Source organism: Filicampus tigris, chromosome 19 (assembly GCF_054856515.1).
Source record: "Filicampus tigris isolate MCC_2025a chromosome 19, RoL_Ftig_1.0, whole genome shotgun sequence".
In the NCBI taxonomy this organism is placed as follows: Eukaryota; Metazoa; Chordata; class Actinopteri; order Syngnathiformes; family Syngnathidae; genus Filicampus; species Filicampus tigris.
In genome coordinates this window covers 5,744,819-5,770,091 of record NC_141235.1, presented here as the reverse complement: position 1 = coordinate 5,770,091, position 25,273 = coordinate 5,744,819, and the positions used below count along the sequence as shown (strand labels likewise).

General features: G+C 43.3%; 1 protein-coding gene across 21 annotated transcripts in view; it reads left to right on the top strand.

Annotated features, from left to right (window-relative positions):
- Positions 1 to 25,273, top strand: part of LOC147129116 (ankyrin-3-like) — a 53,531-nt gene that overhangs the window by 12,722 nt on the left and 15,536 nt on the right. For 6 of the 21 annotated variants that reach the window (XM_086016888.1, XM_086016878.1, XM_086016887.1 and 3 more), the window contains 18 exons: positions 548 to 583; positions 2,176 to 2,299; positions 6,107 to 6,209; positions 6,712 to 6,756; positions 6,995 to 7,101; positions 7,632 to 7,664; positions 8,532 to 8,756; positions 9,885 to 9,983; positions 12,723 to 12,877; positions 12,955 to 13,166; positions 13,564 to 13,771; positions 14,042 to 14,138; positions 14,211 to 14,439; positions 14,822 to 14,947; positions 15,996 to 16,118; positions 16,616 to 16,642; positions 17,010 to 17,091; positions 18,199 to 24,099. In XM_086016888.1, coding sequence (XP_085873014.1) covers positions 548 to 583; positions 2,176 to 2,299; positions 6,107 to 6,209; positions 6,712 to 6,756; positions 6,995 to 7,101; positions 7,632 to 7,664; positions 8,532 to 8,756; positions 9,885 to 9,983; positions 12,723 to 12,877; positions 12,955 to 13,166; positions 13,564 to 13,771; positions 14,042 to 14,138; positions 14,211 to 14,439; positions 14,822 to 14,947; positions 15,996 to 16,118; positions 16,616 to 16,642; positions 17,010 to 17,091; positions 18,199 to 24,099 — 7,932 coding nt within the window. Of the gene's footprint in view, positions 1 to 547; positions 584 to 1,646; positions 1,750 to 1,905; positions 2,081 to 2,175; positions 2,300 to 6,106; positions 6,210 to 6,711; positions 6,757 to 6,994; positions 7,102 to 7,631; positions 7,665 to 8,531; positions 8,757 to 9,884; positions 9,984 to 12,722; positions 12,878 to 12,954; positions 13,167 to 13,563; positions 13,772 to 14,041; positions 14,139 to 14,210; positions 14,440 to 14,821; positions 14,948 to 15,995; positions 16,119 to 16,615; positions 16,643 to 17,009; positions 17,092 to 18,198; positions 24,100 to 25,273 lie in introns of those variants that run through there. The other 15 variants (XM_086016870.1, XM_086016876.1, XM_086016869.1 and 12 more) reach the window with 14 other exon arrangements.

The window sequence follows — 25,273 nt, the reverse complement described above, 5'->3', positions numbered from 1 at the left end:
CTTTTAAATAGTGGAAAATTTGCATGGTACGTCTTCTCTACTCTCATATTTGACAGTATTTCTATTATCTTTGCTGTTCAGCCATCTCACTCCTTCTCTCTGGGGTGGCAAAATGTAGCGAGTCAGCCTTTTCTCTCTGTTGCCATGGATACAGTGTGCACGGGGTGCACGGAGTGGGTGCCCGTGTTTCCACATACACACACACACATACACATGCACGGACACGCGCACACACACTTCATCTATTGTCAGTGTCACTTTATACAATTGGACCAAAGCAAACATAGACGTTTCCTCTGTGAATGGACCCCCAATCACCCCAAAAGTCTGATGTTGTAAACAAAATTGATGGACTAGGAATCGAACAACGGGTCCTTTGCAGCAAATTCAGTGTCTTTTTTTTTTTTTTTTTTTTTTTTTATCAGAGTGAAACCATCCGTTGGCTGGCTTTTATCTCTATTTAATGAGGTGACGTCACGGTCGAGGGCGTTCCACCGAATGACAAAGCAGAGCTTAAAATGGTGTGTTTGTGCTTTTGTTCAAACAGAGATGGATTGTGGAAATATCTGCATCAGCTATTCGTGTAAGTCATAAAACACCGGTTTTAATTGCAAGCACTAACCTCAAATAACCGCAATGTAGTGTGTGAGCGCTTTTTCATGTCTAAATTTGGCTCGTGTGTAACTATGCACACACACACACACACCCTCACGCAAGCTTACATAGCGGTAGTGAATAACACACACACACACAGCGTTGCACTTCTAATTCAGGACGTCCAGCGCCCTCCTTATGTAAACTGTTGGTGTCGGCCTGCCACCATTGTTTTTTTTTTTTTAATTTTTTTTTTTTTTTTTATAAATTTACACAGTGAAAGACAAAGAAACCATATTTTATTTAAAAGATGACAACATGTCACATGCTTGTGCAATGTCGTCACTTGTAGTGTCTTATACATGAATTATAAATGCTTATTTTATTCTGAACTCTGCTTAGTTCTTAGTTGTTTAACATCATTTACACAATTCTGCTCACTATTTAGCAATAGAATGTGATTAATGTAGCTGTAGTGAGAGCCGTTCCTAATATCTTGTTGTTTTGTGCATTTGTTTAAAATGCTTCTTCCTTTGGGTGAGTCAAATTGGCCTTGTTAATTCGATTTTAAAGTGCTTTAAAAAAATTAAGAAGTATTTGTACACTTCTTTTTCTTGCAAAAATGATACAACATTTTTTTTCTCAACCATCTGGTCATTCCCAATACAGTAGCTACAAACTATCATTTAAAAATAAAAACATACTTTAGTCACTGATTAAACATACAACAGATCACATTGACCACAATGTTATTAGTAAACAATTTTACATTGTGTGTCACGAGCCCAAAGGTTTGCTCACTCTTGCTCAGTGTTCATAAAACCTAACCTGTACCAAATCATTTGGTTGGCGAGTGCGCATGTAAATAAATGTGCACAGCTTAATTAATTTAGTTAGTTACAGGCAGACGCTCGCTTAATCAAGTTAGACAACTTTAGTGTGAGTCACACCCTGCTTGCTATTTGTGTCCTACACACATGCATGCACGCACACACGCAGAGTGGATTATCCTGGAGCAGGGGCGGGTAGGCGGGAGAAAGCGGATCTGTTTGCGTGATAGAGAGACACAGAAAGAGAACGTTCCCCCCCCCCCAAAAAAAAAAAAAAAAAAACGTTTGGGAGGCAAGCGCTGAAAGAAGTGCTTCCGAGGCAGAGGTGAGTCACGGTAGATCCCAAAAAGAAAGGCTTGGAATGTCACCAGATGGGGTCTGTGAAAGTTTACGGGGGGGGCTGTTGGTAAGGGAACAGGGAATGGCGGGGAGGGGCGGTGTGTCCTGCTGGAATGCCGTCCCCCCTTTCATTCTCTTTCGCCGGCCCGCGTGCACTTGCTGCCTTCTCCGCTTTCCAACTCCTTTTCTATGCGCACCAGTACGAGCGATCACAGCAACAAGTACATTTCTTACGGCCTCTTTATTTAAAGAAATAAAATAAAATGCCTTGATTGAGGTTTGCTGTTTGGTTGCTGTGACGATGTGGACTTCTGCAGGTCTTAAGCATGAGCTTCTTTTATGCGTCATTCCTGGTGACGTCCCAGCTAAAAAAAAAAAAAAAATGTCCTGTTTTGTTTTTTGGCGACCCCAGGCGACGACGCCATGACGGGGGACACGGACAAGTACCTGGCACCCCAGGACCTGCGGGAGCTGGGCGACGACTCTCTGCCGCAGGAGGGTTACATGGGCTTCAGCGTGGGCGCACGTTCGCAGAGGTGAGACGTCGCCGGCTGAAACACTTCACAGGGACAAGCGTTTGAGAGCACACGCCTCTGCCGACTCAGGAGTCGTAGTTACATCTGAATACATTGTCATAAAAACACTTTACAAGCTAAGCAAGGTATTACAAAAGCAAATGTATTGACAAATCTGTTGAAGTTATTACAAAAGGAGATGTATGTATGGAGGGGGTCTTCTTGCCTTATTTAAAACAACTCCGCTGGGAGGACCTGTTTATCTGGGGGGTAGTCGTACCGATCCACATGCTTTAAACACATTTCAACTTGTTAAAACAAAACTTATCAAAACACTTTTTAAAGTCTTCCTCGGCACCTGTTCTCACCCTTGCTGTCAAGAAATGGGAGATTCTTATGGCATTGCTTTGAGGACATGGAAAGACTATCCCGCTCACACAGTTCTCTAAAGAAGTGAAGCGTGTGTATTTGAACGCTAAAAAGTTCAAACGAACCAAACCATATGTTGTCGAATTAAAATCCGTTATCTTAATGCTGGCACATAATGTGAAACGCCATACACAGGGTAATGGAAAGTAGCATAGATGTCACGTTAACAGCAACCTTTAATACAGTTGTTACTTTCAAACACACAGAGCAGTCACACATACAGACAGAGCATATAACAATACTCATAGGCATATTACTTTTCCCCAAATCAAATTTCCAACCAGGCCATACAATTTTGTCTCACAAAAGACAGCTAGCCTAATGCTAATATATAATGTAAAATGCCATGGATGGGCAATACAGCGAACAAAACTTCTTATTTTTGATGAATGCAGTATATCCCATAATGCCCGCCACATACTGTGAGGTCACACTTTTACTTTGTTCAAACTTTGTGTGTTTGTAAAAGTGCTTAAAGGGGAAGTCAACCCAAACATATTTTTTCAAGAATATGTTCTTTGCAGATTTACTAGTTGAAACACGGCATTATGATTAATATTGCCTTTGTGGAATATGAGTTTGGCAGCAAAATCCACTGTTTTTTTTTTTGCCATCTCAGGGGGCGGCCATTTTGTCATTTCTGTCGATTGAAAATGACATCAAAACTGCTCAGGGCTCCGATAACAACCAATCATGGCTCAGCTTCAGAAAACAGGTGATCTGTGATTGGTCGTTACCTGAGCCATGATTAACTCTGATGTCATTTTCGGTTGACAAAAGTGGAAAATTGGCTAAAAACGGGGGGGAGTTTGCTATATTCCATAAACGCAATATTAATCAGAATGCCCTGTTTCAACTAGTGGGCCTGCATAGACACATATTCTTGAAATAAATATGTTTGGCTTGACTTCCACTTTAAAATCTAAACATGGACCAAATTATGACCTGCCTTGATTTGTCATGACATTTTGTCTCATGGATTCAGAAGACAGTTAAAAATATGAAAATATTACAACTCGTATGGTTCATACTGAAGGGTTTGTTTTATCGTGTCATCTCTGGCTGGGCTAGGATAATCGATGGTATTGATTAATTCAAGTTTATTGCTCTGAAAATTATTTTTTGAGGCTTCCTTAGTTCAAGTGAATCCTCGCTGGCGTGCACTGCCAACAGAGAGGGCTTCATTTATCAAAAACACTCTGCCTGATACCATCCAGAAGTGATGACAAGTTGCTCCAATCGCTCACGCATGCACTGGGCAGATTTCAAAGGTCAAATGTATTTCTCTGCAAAAATATTGACACTTATGCAACAATGAATGGACAGTGTGGGAGGGGTCGCTGGAGTGGTGCGTCAACGAATGTCTGAGGAGTGACACACTTTTTTTCCCCCCCAAGCCTCAGGAAATGAGAAACATGTTCGATTAAATGGCCCTCAGCACACGTGCATACACTTGTAATTCGCTTGCAGAGAAATATGGACACAAATTGGGCCAAGTGTAAACAAACAGTCGGAAAATGTCTCATTTTGGCGATGCCCCCCAGGTCATGTGTTGCCCAGCCCTGGTTTCTAAGCATGTATTGATGTTTTATCAGCGATTGGAAATGTCCCACTTCCTGAATGCAGCACGAGCGTGTGCGTGTGTGACCTCATCCTGATCCATCCTGCTTTGTGGCTGATGATTTTGTGTTCTCTCCTTCATGTGCGCTCGATGTGTGTTAGTCCCAAAGTCAGGTAAGGCTGATGGCATGCTGCTGAGGCCCCGCCAGAACCTCCATACACCCCTCTGCAACCCCCTTCTAACCCCTCAAGCTAGATGAAGTCGTAACTTCCTGGTGTACGTTTGATTGGCTAACTTGATTTGGAGGCGTGCTATTGCGTGTGCCATATTCATATGTGCTGTTGCTGGTGGTGATATTGTTGTTGTTTGTTGTGATTTTTGTGCTTTTTTTTTTTTTTTTTCGTCAAGCTTCCGGGGACCCGAACCTTTTTTCCCGCCAGCTTGCCCGAATCAGGAAGTCATTTTCCCCTAGGTTGCGTCAAGACATTCTTGAATTTCATGCAGACCGTCACTAGATAAATATCATGGCCTAAGTAATTCATATACTTTAGGCAAAATGTTTGTTTATTGAATTTGAATTTTACCTTATTAGTATACGCTACTTTGGTGAAATTTCAGGATGAACCCAAAATGCACAAAAGCTGTTTGGCTATGTTTACAATATGTTACCGGCAGCCCCGTTTTCCCGAGACTTAGTCAGTTGTGGGATTTTGGTCATTTTTTCCCTCATCATTCAAGTCTTGCTTTGGAACATGTTTGTTGCTCTGGCAGAGTTGAATGAAGCTCCCCTGGCCTGGCTCAAATGAAGTTGAGAGAAGGTCAAATTAGGTTCACTTGTAACTCTTTTGTAGTGCATTTTAGATTCATCCTTGAAATACATCTGAAAGACAGATATCCCTATTTTTTTGTGAGTAGTCGATGTGCATATACAATTTATAGTAAGGATCACCCAATTATGATATTTATTTTTTTTGTTTAATTTGTGTTTTTGGAGACTGTAGTGACTGGCTTCATTAGTTACATTAGCTACTGAGATCCTATGCAAATTCTTTTTTTGTTGTTGTTGTGAATGTCTGGTGGTGCTTTGCCGCATCAGTGGGACAAAATTTTAGCAACATTTCTGCAGTATCTAATGAATTGTCTGGCAGGCGCGCAATGTACATTCTAGTGACAAGAAGTCGTATAGGTACCTTTGGGTGAACGTGTATGTCATAAATACGTAGTTTGCTCAAATTAGTCGCCTCACGCTGCCATGGCGACAACGGCAGCCGCAGCAGCTGTGGTTTTGCTGAGTCATCGTTTGGCCTGGATAGAGAAAAGTATCATGGCACAAGAATGCATCCATATATTCATACGTATTTTGTCCCTCATCTGCTTCTATTTCATAAACTGCATCACTTCATTCAAGTGCTGTAATAGCTGACAAATGATCACACAAGTAGCCCTTTTTAAGTTAATTTTCCTTGTTCTTTGTGGTTTGGGGGGGGGCAAGTTGTTATTAGTTGTTGTTTTTTTTTTTATTCAAATGCCGTGTGTTTTTTGTCAGAAGGTTCTCTCAAAGCAATTCCAGTGAATCTAGTTTTTGGGAAGTGGTTGAAAATCAAACAAATGTTTGTTGTGTTATGTAGTGGTTCTGGTTCCTGGAAGCTGCATGCATTTAATGTGACTTCTCCCCCCCCCCCATCCCCACTTTCTGTTCACTTTCACCTCCCCTTATATACCATGGTCCCCTCCCCTCCTTCTCACCTGCTCCTCCAACCCACCCTCCCTCCCTTGTCATTATGGCTGTTGTCTTGGTAACCCGTGAACCTGTGCACCGCTGCAACCTCGCGCCCAAGCCTGCGTTCCTTCAGTTCTGACAGGTCCAACACGCTCAACCGCAGCTCCTTCACAAGGGACAGCATGATGATTGAAGAGATGCTGGCGCCCAGCAAGGACATGGTACGCACTTTTGCCAGTTTCTTCACATTTATTATCCCAAAAGCGACCGATCCGGACCCCTCATCACATCTTACTTAAAAGAGGAAACGAGATTAGTGGTTAATGCTGCCAATCATCACGACAAGCTCGGGTGACCTTATTTTGCTTCCCCCCCCCCAAAAAAAACAAACAAAAAAAAAAAGATCATTTTAAAGTCTTCCAGAAAATACACTTGGGCGAAATGTTAGTTCTAGTCAACATTTGAGCGTTAAAAAAACAACAGCAAAATACTTATATTCGCGATAAGGTAGAATTGACCCATTCACTGAATTTAGTCATTATTAATTGTTCAACTGCTTGTAGAAGAACAAGATGCACACAATCTGGGGAACACTGCAACAATTGCTGTGTATCCATGTGAGAAAGGCGATATTTTGTTCATCATGGACATTTTTCAGCTAACATTTCTGCTTAGTGAAGGAACATAAGGACTAACTGCCTGTCTGCTCCCACACTGCCGCAGATGCTCTGTAAGGAAAAGTCTTTCACAATAGAACAACACAACAAGGTAGATGTTGACGTTTGGTGACCTTGTCTTATTACGTTCATTTTGCTTTCATTTACATCACAGATTGTCACCCACGGAAGCTTTTTTGCAAGACATACAGACATTCATTACACGACATAACGATGCCATTCTCTTCATTTTTATATTAAGCGCATGACTTTTTGGGCACTTTGATGTCATCTTTTAATGTTGGTGATGAAACGCTTTTGGATGTAACCCTACCGTGTGGTCTGGGCAGCACTTGGCGGTGGCCAAAGACTGCGACAACGACTCGCTGAGGAGGTACAGCTGGACGCCAGACGCCATGGACAACGTCAACCTCGTCTCCTCGCCAGTCCACTCGGGGTAAGTGAGCGCTTATTTTTTATTGATTATTGGCGCTATACACTTCTCTGAGATCCAGTAAATGATACAATTGTAAAAATAACGGTCATCAAATGTAGTGTTTATGAGTAATTTTGGTTTAGCGATTGTTTTACAACTGTTGTTGTGTTGAAGAGTTTATCCATTCGTGTGAGTTTATTAGGGGTGTAAAAATCGCAGTTTGACTCGTACCAATGTATGTACAGATTAAGTGAAATTTAAAACGAGAAAATGAAAATATTATATTTCAAAAACCTGATGTGCAATGGAAATATTAGACATTTTTGTAATCAGTGTCAAAAGTAGGTTTAGGGAGTATAAAGCCATCTCTGATTCAAATTTGTCATTTGTCTTGTTTTTTTTTTTTTTTTTTTAGGAAAAGTGCCACATTAGTAGTTTTTCTCCTGTTTAAGAAAGTACAGTCTCAGCAGTTTGTCTTCTTTTTAGTGAAGTGCAACATCAATAGTAAGTTTAGTTTGTGTGACGGAGCTCTGTTGTCGTCCATCCCACAGTTTTTCCTCTCCGCTCCCGCAGTACGACAGCAGGTGACGACTGACCGGCTGTGATTGATTGATTGGATTGATTTATCCCCGTTGTTGTCGGCCGCCGCCACGCGACCCGGATCGTGTCGTTTCCGCTCACGCACCCCCACTCGCCCCTCCTCACCCCCCCCATTCCTTTGTCCACTCACAGCAGCTGCTGTTTGTTCTCCTCCTATGTCAAATGTGTCCTTCCAGACTTGTGGTGGACTTTTTGTGATCATGTGTTTGAAGGACAGATCCCAGTCGGTTGCTGTGCTCTTTGTGACCACGTTAATAACACCTTACTGTCCATACACTGAGTGAAATGACTCTAATGCACGGTGTGTTTTTGCCACTATTAACACCTTGGGACACAACTTGGTTATTGTGTGTGTGTTTGTGTGTGTGTGTGTGTGTGTGTGTGATTGTGTATGTGTTTGAAAATAACGCCGATGTAAAAAAAAACCCCCAAAAAAAACATGCTGAATAGAGGGGGAAAAATCATTATGAAGATAATTGTATTTAGAAAGAATTGGTTATATTACTTGAAATAAAATTAGCAAAAAAAACATGTTTTAGGACCATGTAATATTTCAAATTAAATATGAAGGTATCATTTTTTTCCAGTCCATGGTGCACGCCAGGGTGGACAGGGGCTGTAGAAAATTTGGCCCCAAATACACTTGAGGACACTTGCATGCATCACCACAGTGCTCCCAAGACCCCAAATAAACATTAGCCCATCCTGTTGGTGAAACGCTGCAGAGCATTCTGGCTTGGCCTTTTCTCCCTCAAACTATCTAAGAGATAAAAACAAATGTTTTCACTGCCTCCAGAATGCTCCTCACTTCCTGTTATATTTTCTCCTCATCGTCCTCTTCTTCTCTTCAGGTTCCTGGTGAGCTTCATGGTGGACGCCCGCGGCGGGTCCATGCGGGGTAGCCGCCACAACGGCATGCGCATCATCATCCCGCCCAGGAAGTGCACAGCGCCCACGCGAATCACGTGCCGCCTGGTCAAGCGGCACAAGCTGGCATCGCCGCCTCCCATGGTGGAGGGTGAAGGTCTGGCCAGCCGGCTGGTGGAGGTGGGCCCGGCAGGAGCGCATTTCCTGGGGTGAGACCTCATGATTTTATTTTTTGGGGGTTTGTTTGTCGGACACTCTGCTAAGCGGCTTTTGTGCACTTTGCTTTGACATCCTCCCTCCGCTTCCTGCCCGCCTCCATTCCCAGCCATCTGCGTTGCGTGTCCACTCTACTGTGTGTTTGTCTCCAAACTTTTGAAGACACAAACCCCCCCTTCCTCCTTGCACTTGCCCTTGAAAAAAGAGTCCAAACAAAGCCCATTTCATGCCCAAGTGCATTTTGGATTATTATTTTGTATTGTTTCTTTTTTTAATTGTAATAAGTTAAAATTTAGGACAGGCTTAGCATTAACATTATTTGGTGGGAAAAAAAATCACTTGAAATCCTAACCGAAACCTAAGACAAATCGTCAGACCGTGAATTTGAAAATCCAACCCTGATTTGAAACATTAACCCTGGATTGACACCCTAATTTGAAACCATAATCCTGATTTGAAACGTTAACGCTGGTTTGACACCCCGATTTGGAACCCTAACTCTGTCTTGAAACCCTAACCCAAACTTTAAACCTTGATCTTGAAAACTCAATTTCAAATACCAACCCATACAAGTTGTAACCATATTGTGAAACCCTTGTTTGAAGCCCCAAACAACCCGTACTTGAAATCCTAACCCTACATTGAAACCATAAATCAGCAATCAAACCCTTACCTGAAACCCTAACCCTGGCTTGAAAACTTCATTTTGAAACCCTACCTCTGTCTTGAACCCATCCTAACCCAGACTTGAACCCAAGACCCTGGCTTGAAATTGTTAATTCAGACCTTAACCCTGTCTTCAGACGCTAAACTCACCTCGTAATGAACAAGTATTAGACAGCAGCCCCGCTTTTGACGGGCAACCAATGCAACATGTAGTCTTCTTTTGGCCCACAGTCGGATGGGATAGATGATTGATAGCAGATAGATGTGTCACAAACCAACATAGCACCGCCTTTCCGCCATTTTGTCACTTTGGACATCTGCTGGAATTTTTCTGCGACCCAAGTGCAAAACCTCCTTCCCACCAATCAAAGTGACATTTCATTAACGTCTCCGTTCATTGATCTCACACAAATTGTGTTGCGTGTGTCTTGTGTGTGTGTTTGTGTATGACGCAGTAAGCTACATCTCCCCAGAATGCCACCAGCTCTTAATGAAGGCGAGAGCCTGGTTAGCGCAGTGCTCCAGCTGGGACCCCGAGGAACTAGATTTGTTGGGTAGGAAAATGGAGAAAAAAACAACAACATAGCATCAGTCACCCGTTAATTCTCCGCTCTTCCCACCACCCCAGTCCCAACACAGCAGGCTGATGCCTCATGCTGCGTGATGATGATTGTTTCACACATCTGCCTTGAATTTCAGTTCAAACATGACATGATGCTATCGGGTCAGCATGTAGTTTTGGGAAGAATTCGCTGATGTGGGTGGAATATAAACTACTCACAAAAGTTCACTTTACTTACCTACCTAATTTGGCCTTCTCTAAATTTTTAAATGTCCAACTGCTCAATGTTTTGGTACTTTTTTATTGCTCTTAACACGAAGCTGAATGGCAAAATTCACAATAGAGGTTTGTTTTTTTAATTTCCAAGGACGTCCACTTCTTTGCTTTTCTGTGAGTCTTCCAGTCCCTCTGTTGACCTGCTGACACTCTAAGCTCAGTGGCTACTTTCCTTTGAGAACATGTTTGAAATCTTGAAATGGCGAGGTACTGTTCATCAATTTATAGCTGTCGTCTTCATCTCGTAATGTCAAAACGGGGATAACATGATGAAGAGGAATGTGCTGAAACCAATTTGAATTGAACCAGGAATTTCATTGGTCCATTTGTGTTTGTGAATTTTACCCATCGGATCCTTATTAGAGAACAGAGAGCTGAACAAAAAGTACTGATACACTGAACAAGTTTAGAAAAGGGCAAATTACTTTCACCTATAAAGGTTTTAGTGCGTTTCAGATTCAAATTTAAAATTGTTGCGAAAGCTGCCTCTCCCTAACCTTTTGGGAGTTGTGTTGTACCCTATATGTACAAAGGTATTGGGTCACATACCAAATTCAGAGACAACTTAGCTCTGTCCCAGTACTTTTGTCCATATACACCTCTTGTAAAATTCTATTACAGGTACTGTACATTCTTCCTAAAACTACATTTTGGAGCTTGGAATCCATCCACTTACTTTGACTACTTTCATTTCCAGGTCATTATTGTTTTCTTTTGGCAAGGCCTATGATATCACTGGTCTCTATTGGCTTGTTTTGGGCTGAACTGCTTTTTTTTGGGCATGTGACTTTTGTTTCAAGGATTGGCTTGACTCTTTGGATGGTTTTCCATCAAGGAACAGTGAGCTTCTGATGATTGTAGACAATGTTCACTTCCTCCATAGAGTCTATGGACTTTTCTATAGACTTAAAGTACACAAGACAAATGACTCAACGCATTATAATGTGATTGTGTGCAAACAAGTCACAACTGTGACACAGGTTTGAAAGTAAAGTAAATTGAAACTCTTGGGATGGTTTTCCAAAGAGAAGCTTGAACAATGAGCTTTTAATGAGTGTTGACAATTTCCACTTTGTGTATGAATTCTTTGGATTTGAAGAAAGGGGGGAAAAAAAACATCCGATTGCGATGTGGCTGAGACCTCACACGACACAACTATGAAACATGTAAAGTAAAGCATTTCATTCTCTGGGCGATTTACCAAAGAGAAGATCAAGGAACCCTCCAGTGGCCACTCTGCTCTTCTGTTTCTCCCCGCAAAGTTGTCATCATTTGGCTTCATGCTTGTCTTGTATTGTGCGACCATGCTTTGCTTCTCAAAGGTTTCTTCCTCTACCCTCCTCAGTAAAGCTTCAGACATCCTGATTGTGCCATTGAACGACTGCAAAGCCCTGTTTCTGCCAAGCGGCTTCTGTTTTGGGGAGTTTCCATTTTAAAAAGATGTGGGGGTTATTAAAATAGCAACGTGACAAGTGGCCTTCATCTTTGTGGAATTGAAAAAAAAAACATGGAAGAAGCACTTCAAACGCTTCTAATGTCCCCCATGACAAATTCAGGAAAAATAGTACATGACCTACTGTATTCTACTGCCCACACTGCCTTTCTCATGAGTAATGTTCCATTTGCGCTATATAAGTCCAGTTTTCAGGGCAAGTGACGTCACGGTGGCTTTGACTCATCCACTTGAAGAACCCATCAAAATTTTGGCCCGTACAATCTTATTAGTGGATATTTTTAACTGACACTTGTCAGCCAAGCGGGTTACTACCCGAGTAACAGACGAAACAAAAGGGTCGATGAGATCTGTTGCGAAGTGCTAAAGTTATACTTTTTTATTCTAATTTGAAGGTATATTTGACTTCAATAAGAACATATCCCAAAAAGGTGGTGTTTTTTTTGCCTGATACAAAAAAATAAATTACACTGGAACAGATATCCGATTTTGAAAATTCTTGGAGCACTGCACTTAGGTTGAAGTGGCCATTACAACCGGATTTACTCTAGAATTTTGACAGACTGTCATTTTTAGGAAATCTTGTTGCGTTGCTATGTAATTAAATGCTTTTTGGTACCCTTTCATTAGGGTACCAGAATGTCGCAGAATGTTTTATGTCAACTGAGCACTTGGTAGAACCGTGGCTTAAACACCCGGTAGAACCACTGTCCCTTCACACCTGCACTATGTGTGGTTCTCTAGTCTGTGTTATGTCTAGATCAACGGTGGGCAGCTCCGGTCCTCGAGGGTCACTATCCTGCATGTTTTAGATTTTTCCCTCCTCCAACACATCTGATTCAAATTGTCAGGATCATTATCAGGCTTTTGCAGAGCTTGCAGAATCGGGTGTGTTGGAGGAGGGAAACATCTAAAACATACAGGACGGTGGCCCTCGAGGATCCGAGTTGCTGAGTTGTTTTGAATGCCGCTTGACTCAATATGTGATTTGTTCTCTACTAGGCCCGTGATAGTGGAGATCCCCCACTTTGGCTCCATGCGGGGGCAAGAGCGAGAACTGATCCTCCTGCGAAGTGAGAACGGTGAAACCTGGAAGGAGCATCTATACGACTGCAAGACTGAGGAGCTCCGTCAGCTTCTAAACGGCATGGATGAAGGTAAAGACCTGCTTTCAGTTTCAAATTTCTAAATAAATAGCACTTAATGTAATGTCGTGTATTTGATATCCTCATAGAATTGGACAGTGCCGAGGAGTTGCAGAGGAAGAGGATTTGCCGCATAATCACCAAAGACTTCCCTCAGTACTTTGCCGTGGTATCTCGCATAAGGCAGGAAACACATCAGATGGGACCCGAGGGCGGGACTCTGTGCAGCCGGAGCGTCCCGTTGGTTCAGGCCTCTTTCCCAGAGGGAGCGCTTACCAAAAAGATCAAGGTTGGGCTGCAGGTGGGTACAGCAAGAACAGGCTTAAACAAACAGATGCAAGGGACATTGATGTTATAGCTTTTTTAATGAATTTATGTTCTTTTAATGATGACTTATAAAGCTACGGTTGAAAGTTACCTGATTTTACTATGTCTGCTATATAGTTTTCTGTGAAATCACACATGCTTTCAAGCAAAAATATAAATAAATAAATAAATACATACATAAATAAGCAAATCTACTCAATCATCTCACATATTTGCAGTATGAGATAAAATCTCATACAGCTCTTCTTCGTCTGGTTACTGGTCAGATAACATATTTCTGATGTCAGAGGTTTTGGGAAATGATACAAAGGCTGTTGCCTCCAAATTTTACATGCAGAAGAATACCCTGACCATTGTTTCTGGCCTCTCAGGCCCAGCCGGTACCCGACGAGTCCGTAAAAAAGATCCTTGGTAACCGTGCGACCTTCAGCCCCATTGTGACCGTGGAACCAAGACGGAGGAAGTTCCACAAGCCCATCACTATGACAATCCCAGTACCACCGCTATCAGGCGAGGGGCTTTCCAATGGCTACAAAGGAGACTGCACCCCCTGCCTCCGTCTTCTCTGCAGCATCACAGGTGAAGTGGTGTTATTAGCACAACTCACTCATCACGACTTTCCGTTGGAGTTTTTGGAAGGGTTGCTGACCATCATTTGGAAAAAAAACATAGAACCCTGAGAATAACAGGCAAAAGGTATACAGTACATATAACGTAACGACCTAAAAGATTACTTTAACGACGAATTTAAATCCGACAATACCAATACTTCAGAGAGTGTATATAAAATATTAATTTAAAAAATCACCACGACACAAGATTTATTCCTTCGCTTGTATTGTCTGGCAGGTGGTACCTCACCGGCACAGTGGGAAGACATCACGGGTACGACTCCTCTCACCTTCGTCAACGACTGCGTATCCTTCACAACCAACGTTTCGGCACGGTGAGGAGCCAGGCATCTTCTCGCACGTATCAAGTGTTACATCTTGCATGCTTATTGAGTGTTTCTGAGCAGGTTCTGGCTGGCTGACTGCCACCAAATCCCAGAGACGGTGGGCTTGGCCTCGCAGCTGTACAGGGAGCTGATCTGTGTTCCATACATGGCCAAATTTGTGGTGTTCGCCAAGATGAACGACCCGGTGGAGTCTAGACTGAGGTGCTTCTGTATGACTGACGACAAAGTGGACAAGACCCTGGAACAGCAGGAGAACTTTGAGGAGGTGGCCAGGAGCAAAGACATTGAGGTGCTTATTTCTGATCAAATATTTCTATGGCTTTGGAGGATCCTTGTATGTTTGGAACGGTGACATTTTTGTTTAAATTTAATCCTGGGTATAACATAAATGTTCCAGGGATCTCAGGTTGGGGAAGGAGAAACGTTCTGCTCCAGAGACTAAAGTACCAAAAACTAAAAGTTCCTGATCATTTAGGTTCAAAAGCATGTCATAGTTGATTGAACCTTTTAGTTTCAGGAGCTACAAGTGCTAAGAAATAGCAGTTCCCACAGCTTGAGGTGGTAATGTGGCTATAGAAGGTTTGCAAACTTGATAATCAGAGTCCAGGCCTGGTGACTTTATTAACATGCAGTATTTAAATTATTGTAATTGTGGTTCTGTCTGGTTTCAGGTCCTGGAGGGTCGGCCCATATACGTGGATTGCTACGGAAACTTGGCTCCTCTGACCAAAAGTGGTCAGCAGTTAGTTCTCAACTTCTACGCCTTCAAGGAAAACCGCTTGCCGTTCTGCGTCAAGGTACCGAACACATACGCACAACTTCTTTTTTTTGTTTTTTTTTTAAAGGAAGACTCCGTCCATAGGCACTAACCTAGTTCCATCTGTCATCGATTGACCCGCTAACCTCGAACCACGATCTGTACAATCAATCCTCTTGCATGGTTTGCCGCTTGGTTAAACTCCTCTTCCTGCGTGTGAACCAGTTCATCACAATAACGCTAATTAGGACACGCATAGCAGGGTGTAGGAAAAATAAGAAAAAAGACCATTTCGTTAGTCTTTGTCAGACAAGTACAATTAATTGTAGGACATTTTCACTGCTTTGCGGTGGGTCAATCTACATTTGCGATGACCAGTGGTGAGAGGAAGACACACATTTAGTCTCAAGTCTTAAACTTCAAATTTCAAGTCTCAAGTTATTCTGGCAGAAGTCAAGCAAGTCGATCCATCCATTTTCTGCACTGCTTAGCCTCACTAAGAGTCCCAACTGAATTTGAAGCAATTTGGGTCAAGACATTGCTCAGTCAGAGGTATGCAAGTTGTATATATGTTTTGTACTCAGTTTTTGTAATCAGTATCTTGTGTTGGATAGCTGTACTAACATTCACAATTGGAAGGTTGTACCGTATTGTATGTTGCTCTACCGACATTCTATTAAACACATAACCAACATGAAGCTTAGTTAATGTTTGACCAGCTATCTCTCAGCTCATCTGTGAGTTAATATAGCTTACCTGTTGTAGAATGTCCCTTATCTGACTGTCGCAAACATAGTTGCTGCTCACTTATCAAAACCATAATCCTTGAATCCAAATGTAATAATTGTCGGGGTTGCTCCATGCTACTTGTTTAAAGATTTATCTTTACAATATAGATTTTCATATTCAAACAGGCAAGATTTCAAGGCAAGTTGTGTTGTTCAAGCCTCTTCAATACTAAGTTGGTAAAGTCGAGTTTTAGCTAAGGAAATCCTGACTTAGTCGGAGTCCCTCACAATTGTTGAAGACCATTTAATGGCAAGAAGAGGTCCGTCCATAAAGAAACCGTTTTCCCCTCCTCACCAAAGGTGCGAGACCCAAGCCAGGAGGCTTGCGGCCGTCTCACGTTCCTCAAAGAGTGCAAGGGCACAAAAGGCCTGCCGCAAACGGCTGTATGCAACTTGAACATCACGCTGCCCGCCGCCAAAAAGGTAAGGTGCAAGTGACCGTTATGTGTCGCCACTACCATGACCATCCTCACCGTCAGGGAAGTAGCAGCGATAGGCTAAAAGTGTGGGGAAGATTTTGTCTGAAAGTGTGTCTTTTATCTGTTTAAGGCTTCTCTCAGTGTCTATTGGTTCTTTATTGTACGCCGTGGTTGCTTGTCATTGGCTGTTTCTTTTTCATTTGGATGCTTTTTGGCTTAGGGCTCTAAAAAAAACATTTTTACTTTGCTATCAGGCTGGCTTTATTTTGTGGCTTGACTTGGTTGATGTTCTTGCATTTTATCATGGCGCTTTTTGATTTACTGTTGGCTTGCTGACTTTTCTTTGCTGCATTTGCCACAGTGGCTTCCGGAGCTTCTGTAAATCACTCTCTTTTTTTTTTTCACCCCCTGATGTTTCTTTTCCCCCTCCTTTCCTGCTTTCCATAATGTTACTCCTCTCCCCTGCCCCCGGCCGTTTCTGCAATGCATCTTGGGAACCAGGAAATGGAGTCAGATGCTGAGGATGAGGTAAACTACACCCCCCCCCCATCATGCGCCACCCTCTGCTAGATCTGCTAAGCATAGGCTTACTCTCGCCGCGCTGCCCCAAGGGAAATGTAATACTTTCCCTTGTTCAAAGTGCTGACTTTTGCATGATATCATATAGATACTTGCTTTTAATTCAGTGTAATACCTTTAAGATTGCGTACTTGTCTTTTGGCCTCGAAATTGATTCAACATTAAACTGTTTTATCTAAAAAACTACATTGTAAATATTCGGAAATTAGCTGTTCAATACGATTGTGTTTTTAAAATCCAGATCCTGCTCCAATTGGCTGCAGCATAGGATTTTAGAGCTGCGTTCACCAACTTGTGTTGTTTGCTATTGTTGCAGACTGAAAAGCCCGAGCGACGTCATACCTTTGCATCGCTAGCCTTGCGTAAGCGCTACAGCTATCTGGCCGAGCCTGCACTGAGTGAGTTTTGTCATTTTCACTAACAACAACAAAAAAAAACTTCAGTGAGAACAGCTCGTGATGATTATCATGTGTCCAAGGCGTTGTAGTAATTGAACATTTTTCTTCCTGACACAACATGCACTGTCCACATGCTTGTTTACGACATGGTACATCTTATTTTGCATGAATGGTTTTGGAACTGTTGTGCAGTGCTTGCCCACGTTGTTGTGAGTTCTTGTTCTTCTGGCTTTGGTTGTTTTAGTAATCAGCAACATCAGGATCTTTCTTTGACTGTCCAACTGTCTCAATGTTTCAAGTATTTTGACAGACTGGTTAAAGAAAGACTTTCTTTACTTTTCATTTGTCCCATCTGACTTTTTCAGCTCTTTATGGTGATGTGGCAGTTTTTTTTGTGGAACAGCCATGCATGTTAGGAGGTCTTGAGTTTGGCTGGTATTTTCTTTCTTTAGTCTCCGCTTGTCACCATCTTTTTATTGACTGTGCATGACAAAATGGACCAAACGTCAGTGTTGGAGGACACATTTTGTCATTAAAAAGGCAAAGGGCTTGTCTGACCTGTCCTTAAGTGAAATATGCCATGTGTAACGTTGGGACCAAACAGATAAAAGGCACTTTTAAATTGGTTTGAAATTAGACGCAGAGTCCATATGCTGGTGTTAGATCATCTAATGTCCGAAAAGTGGAGCTGCTTTTGAAGTAATCCTGGTGCATTTGTCCTGCCATGTTTCCGTTGCCAATTCAGTGCCATTGTCTTGGGGTTTTTTTGTCGTTTTTTTTTTTGTTTTACTTTGCTGCTTTGTTGGGCTTCCATTTCATCCATTTTGTTGTGGTTGTTGTCAGTGTTTGAGAGATCAACACCTGAAGAACAGTTTTTATTAAATCCATCATCAATAAATACTTAAAAATCTGAGCACTTCATGAAACTGCTGTTTGTTGTTACTTTAATAACAGAACTGCATCACTGACCAACTCTCCCTCCTCTGATCTCTTCTTCTTCTTCTTCCGCATCTTCTTTTCTTTTACCATTTTTGTTAACTATTCTACATCCTTTTGATTTATTTTCCCATTACTTCTCCATCATTGTTTCTCCAAATTCCACTGAAGAAACAGCAGTTGAGCGAAGCACACCAACCACAAGAGCACTGCCTGCTGGTCACCCTCACAAACCTGTCTTTCCAACCAGACCTTACCCCCCATGGTCGACTGCTCCTCTTACCATCCCTGGCCAAGCAAAGCTCGGCGGAATGGGCGGTTCCGTCATCGCTGCCGATTCACCGGCCAGCTCAGCAGCTGCTTCTCCACTGAAATCTGCCTGGCCCTTCTCCCCATCACCTGCATGTTCTTCTCCAATTAGAGCCAGCATGGGATCTCCATTACAAGCACCCAACCTGGCATCCCCCGACATACTCCCATCGTCCCCTGTGAGGTCTTATAGGACTATACCATCACCCATTAAAACAGTTGTCCAGCAGGTTCAGTATCCTGTCCAGGCCTCTGCCGGCTTGGTGTCCTCTGGAGGTCCATGTAAACCTACCACAGATCCCGCTTCTATCAAAAGTCTTTCTTCACCCTACACATCAAGGACTTCTCCAATTCACTCCATACCCAATGGTTACATACCGGATAAATCCACAGCCGCTCCAATCTCACCAAAGAAACCATATAGCATCTACAGTTCTAGTATGCCTTTTAAGATTGACACAGCGTCACCAAATCCTCCCTCTGCTAAAAGCCTCTCCACCCTCTCCTCTTTGAAGACCTCTTCTGATTCAACCGTGTCTGCACGAGTAGGGAAAAACTCCTTGTCGTCATTGTCCTCGACTGGGAAGACAACCATTGCGTCATCGGAATTGTCCATGGTTAATGGGAACGTTTCACCCATCAAATATGCGTCATCCTCGTCTACACCCTCCTCACCTTCTTCCCGGCTCTTGTCAGAGAGAAGCCTTCAAGAAAGGATCCAAGCCACCACCCAGGCAGCCACATCTGGCATCAGTGCTGCCATAAATGAAGCCATTGACTCCTATTCAGCAACTGGCTATGGCACGCTTAAATCACTGTCATCCCCTCTTAGATCTGCTACAGCAAATTCTGCTTACGGTTCTCTGAGATCTGCTGCTGCCTCCTCAGTACCTGCAGTTACTTCAAATACGGTGACTGTACCTGTGTACTCACTGGTCAGCGTCATGCCAGAGACCCCTGTTAAAACAGGGCCAGGCTCTCTCAAAATGGCACTTCCTGATTCCCCTCGCACCTCACCCTCTTCCTCCATGTCTTCCTGCGTTACCGCCTCCAAAATTAACTCCCAGTTGAAATCGCCCCCCTACATCACACCACCCATCATTCATCATGCCACCGCCTCCAACCGGGAGATACTAAAAGATGTAGCAGACATGAAAGAAGACCTGATGAGAATGACAGCAATCTTACAGACAGATACACAGACGGCCGCTAAAACGGTCCAAACATCACGCACAGGCACTCCTCGTGAGACCAAGTTGGAGGATGATGAGCCATACACACTCGTTGAGAAAGTGAAGGAAGATTTGGTTAAGGTGAGTGAGATACTACAGAAGGACATTGTGAACGAAAGTAAAGAGAATGTTGTAGAGGATGGCTGGGAGGAATTTTCCATAGATGAGATTGAGGAGGCCCAAAGAAACACTCTTTCTGACCAACACACTCCCTTTGCTGAGAGCTCACATCTGTTTAAGCACCAGTCGAACAATGACCTCGATTTGGCGAAAGTGGTCGACTATTTAACGAATGATATTGGTGCTAGCTCTCTTTCCAAAATGGAATTGAAAAGCAGATACGAGGAGGCAAAAGGGGAAGGGGAAGAGAAACAAAAACGTATACTGAAACCTTCTATGACAATACAGGAGCACAAACTGAAAATGCCTCCGCCAGTGTCAGGCATGCTCAGGTCTCCATCCGAGAAGGACCTAAGCAAACTTGCTGAGTCTTATCCGGGGGGTGACACCATTCTTGAGTCCCCAGAGGAGCTGTCTCATGAGCAGGATAAGAGTCCACTGTCTGACAGTGGCTTTGAGACTAGGAGTGAAAAGACACCTTCTGCTCCCCAGAGTGCAGAAAGTACAGAACCCAAGCCTTTATTTACTGACGCTCCCATCCCTCCCAGTGTGTCTGAGAACAGGTTAGAGGAGGTCCACGTTCAAGTCCTCTCAGATGACCTTCTCTTTTTGGAGGAGGCTGCTTCTGCTTTACCTTCTACTGAGTCAGGTGCGGCTTCAGGAAGCTCAGTCACCTCCATCCAAATGACGGTTCCAGAGGAGGAATCAATGAGCATGTGTCTTAAAGAGGAAACTCAGATTACCACTACGACTAGAATGGTCTATCATAAGCCTCAACTCACTGACACGGCAGAGGGGATTGAGGAATCCATGTCAGTGCGAGACATCATGAAAGCCTTTCAGTCTGGTCGGGACCCATCCAAAGAACTGGCGGGTCTGTTTGAACACAAAGCTAACCAGGACTCAGTCAAAGGAGATGAGCTGTCACCAAGATTTCTCGACAGGGACATGAAATCCAAACCCACAGTAGAACGGATAATTGAGGTTCATATTGAGAAAGGCCACAGCACAGCAGAGCCGACTGAGGTTTACATCAGGGAAACTAAGAAACACCCTGAGCTTTATGTCTATAAAGGGGAACAGCGGACCATTAAGGAACTGCTTGATTATGACGAGAGCCAGCAGGAAGAGGAGGAACTGATTGCTGAAGAATACCTGCCCCCTTTCCTGGAAACATCTCGCGTTAACACACCAGTTTCGCAGGAGGAGGACAGTCGGCCAAGCTCTGCTCAACTGATAGCTGATGATTCCTACAAAGCCCTAAAACTGCTGAGTCAGCATTCCATAGAATACTGTGATGATGAGCTATCAGAGATCAGAGGAGAGTCCTACAGGTTTGCTGAAAAAATGCTCCTCTCTGAGAAACTAGACGCACCCTCGACACGTCATCCCGACACAGAAGGTTCTGCAATTAAGACTGACAGGAACCTAACATCTGAGCAGCAAGATAGCCCCAAAAGGGAGTTTTTATCCAAGTCCTCAAAAGATGGGTCCCTGAAAGCAGGAACATTTTTGCAGAGGGATGAATCGCCACAGTTTGATAAAGTTACAGTGCTCCATTATTCAACTGAACAAGGGAGCCCCAAACATGCAGTCTGGATGAGATTTACTGAGGATAAACATGACAGGAGCAGGGACAAGCTTCTCTATGAAGACAGGGTGGATCAAACTGTAAAAGAGGCAGAAGAAAAACTCTGTGAGGTTTCCCAATTTTTTCGTGATAAAACAGAAAAGCTTAACGATGAACTTCAGTCACCCGAGAGAAAGCCTGTCCGACGAGAACTCAAAGAGCCGAGGTCCTGGCCGAACTCAGCATGCAGCAGCCCCCAAAAAACTAAGGCAGGGGACGAGGCATTCAGTAAAACCAAACTCAGGGAGCCTTCTGTTGGTAAAACCTTTGGTAGTGTTTTACCTACTGAGAAGAAAAGCTCTAGCTTGCCAGGCAGTCCTCAGAGAAGCCAACAATCTAGGACCTGTGAGTCTGAGCCCTGCTCTCCTTCCCACATAAAATCAACATCCAAAGTCACTTCTGTGAGGATGAAATTTGAATCTGAGGCTCAGAAACAATCTCAAACTAGGCCAAACAAAACACCCCCTCCAGTTCAACCAAAACCTTCTGTAAAGAAATTACAGGAGAGCAAACTCCCGATTTACCAGTTTTTCGCTGATAGAAAAACATCAAAAGTTACTGAAATATCACAGGAGGAAACACCCCAAAATAATAATGAAGACACAGATCGCACCAAAGTGGCTTTGAATTCACCCAGATCCCCAAAACTATTTCCAAATACAAACGTCCCAAATGTGTCACTACAAAGAGCATTTTCTGAGAAAGATAGCGATGCTAACAAACATCAAGTCACAAAGAAAGTCACAATGGAGGTTTCAAGAATAGATGGTGACGACCTAATGAATAAAAACTTGAGGAAAAAGTCAGAATCTCAAATTCCTGTAAGAACCACATTCAGTCATAATGACAATTTCCTCCCTAAGAAACAGCCAGTAACAAAACCCTCACAGATTCCAACATTATCTAAAAGTAAAAGCCTTGAGGCAACCGCCACCAAAACGAATGAAAATGTTACGTTTGAGATCCTTGATAATGCTCCCAAGGATTCCAACTCTAATAACTTAGTCCATTCCAGAGACATTCTGGAAAAAGTCATAACGCCTCCAGCTGCCGCAGCAACCAAAGAAAATTTCAAAGGCATTAAAACGTTACCTGTTTATGTTAGCCTACAGGTTGGTCGCCAGGCTGAAAGGGAGGCCAAAGGGGCGCTGCATGCTGTCAAACAGAAGTCTGTTTCTGGACTTGGTCCCCTCAGCCCAGATGATGACACCCTAGAACAGATCTCCTTCATAGATAGCTCAGGGAAAAGCCCCCTTACACCAGAGACCCCCAGCTCCGAGGAGGTCAGCTATGACCTCACCGCTAAGACCCCTGATGGCTTCATGGGGTTGATGCCAGATAAACCGAGCCCAATCATGGAGGTATCTGAGGAATTAGAACAAGATGACCAAGGAAGTGCCATCATGTCTTTTAAAGAGACCACAACTGAAATCAAAACTAATATCAATGCTGCCCAAGCAGACATTGCTAATGCAAACATGCAAGAAACGATAATGACTGATAACTATCAGCGATTAGAGAATAGTTCCATCCTCCAAGAAAGCACAGTTAACGGGTATGATGGAAAAACGTGGCAGGAGGCCTCCAAAGACAAAGGCGTTGCATACATTGAATTTCCTCCTCCACCTCCTTTGGACCTCTCAGAAACTTCTGATCCAGACAAGAAAGGTTCTTGCGCTTCGTCAGAAACTGAGACGGAAATGATGGAGGTGAATTTACAGGAAGAACAGGAGAAGCTGCGAATTGAACCAATAATACGTATTCAACCCCCTTCGCCAGTGCCGCCTGAGGTGGATGATAATCAGTCCAACGGTGAGGACGACGATGAAGAGTCAATCTTTCACCCAATTCCCTCGAAGAAATTTACTTTTAAAGCTCCTTGGGAAGTAGAGGATCAAAATAAGAAGGAGAAGGAAAATCAGGCCAAAATGAAAAAACATGATAAAAATGGAAATGACAAAGAACCTCTGGCTGGAACCAATGGCTTGAACGGTTCCAGTGGTTCCAATGGCAAGGCAGAGGACTATGAATGTGAACAAAATGGAAACGACCAGTCCATAACAGACTGTTCGTTAGCCACAACAGCTGAATTTTCTCATGACACAGATGCAACAGAGATAGACTCCCTAGATGGGTATGACCTGCAAGATGAGGATGATGGTCTATACGAGCAAGCCGACTTGAAGTCGTTAGGCTCTCTGGACAGCAGGCGCGATGTTTGGGCGACTGACACTTTCAGGCCTTTAGACCGCTCTTTTCCTCCGACTAAACTAGAAGTTATTGAAGAGGAGAAAACCCCTGAGGAATGTTTGAAGGACCAGAAAGACATACTATCAGATGGTAGAAAACCTAACGACGCTCAAAAAGACAGCGTTGAAATGAATGGACAGAAACTCTCGGCTAAAGAGGGATTTTCAGATACATACTTTAGCTATAAGTTGGAAGAGGAGTTTAATTCTCCTTTTAAAACTGTTGCGACTAAAGGGTTGGACTTTGACCCCTGGCCCAGTAAAGGTGCTGAAGAAGATATCGTCGACATGGGAGAAACGCAAGCGAGCAACGGTGAGCCAAAGCCGTTCGGACTAGCAGTCGATGAGCAATCTCAGGCCACCACACCTGACAGCACCCCCGCCCGCACGCCGACAGATGATAGCACGCCGACGAGTGAGCCCAACCCCTTCCCGTTCCACGAAGGAAAGATGTTTGAGATGACACGCAGTGGTGCGATTGACATGAGCAAGAGAGACATGGTGGAGGAGAGGCTCCAGTTTTTTCAAATCGGTGAGCATTCCTACTCCGTGGGCAGGTACAGGGTCAGGGACACAGAGGTAGATGATAATGATCAAGACTCTATGCATTTCCCTGTAGTAGTCCCTCGGGTCCCTGTACAGGCGACCACGGTGCAGCTAGAAATATCAAACGCTACTGGCAGAGACACAACCGCCAACAACAAATTCACCACGTTTAGAACAGGATTAACCTTGTTATCTGATAAAGCTACAGATAGTCGCTCTGAGTGTCCAAGCACTTTAGATGATTTTAATATAATAGCTTCAGGTTCAAATTTAGATATTGTAAACTATGCAAATTGCTCAAATTATCTCACTGATTATTTCATAAATTCCATTGGTCCTCTGGACACACTTTTGGAGACTTTCGAGGATTTGGGTAGTGCTTCCTCATAGCCCAAATTGCCCCTCTGCACCTTCTCAAGAAGAATTGACCAACCCACAAACATTGAACACCTGTAGCAACATCAATGACTCTCACTTTATTTAAGATTACAGTATTAGGTTGTTGGTACTGATACAACCCTTGTTTATCTAGCTATCGAACAGGAAGGTGTTTTTTTGTTTGTTTTTTTTACTCATGTTGCAATAAGAAGCACAGAACCCATAGGGGTCAAATACAACATATGCAAGTCCAGGTTTGGACCCCTTAGAGAAGTGATCTCCTAAATTTAGAATTCCAGTAATGAAAACCATTTTAGACTCTCACCTTTGTAAGCACAGTTGATTTAAAAATCATATTTACACACATTTTAGCCAAAAGTCACCCAATAAGTAGAGCGTATAAGTGACACAAAGGTACATCAGTAGGCATACACCTTACCCTCTGGACTGAACCATTCCCAAGGAAGCTGAACCAAAGTTAGTGGCAACAGCACCTCGCGATGAGGACCAAGAGAGCTGCAGGGACATGTCCTTTTCAGAACCATCTAGATGAGCTTCTAGACGTTCCTGCCCTGCACGCACTGCTAGCTCCATCTGCACCAGCACCACTACCACATCCACACCGTCTGCTAGCACTGAGAGAGCTGAGGTTGAGCAGCCAAGCGGAAGGAAGAGTAGGCCGACACTCGGAGGGGAGGAGCAGAAGGAGGAAGGGAGTGAGGTTGATCAACCAATCACGATTCCCGTCACCGCAAACACGACTAGTTTGTAAACTTTTTTGT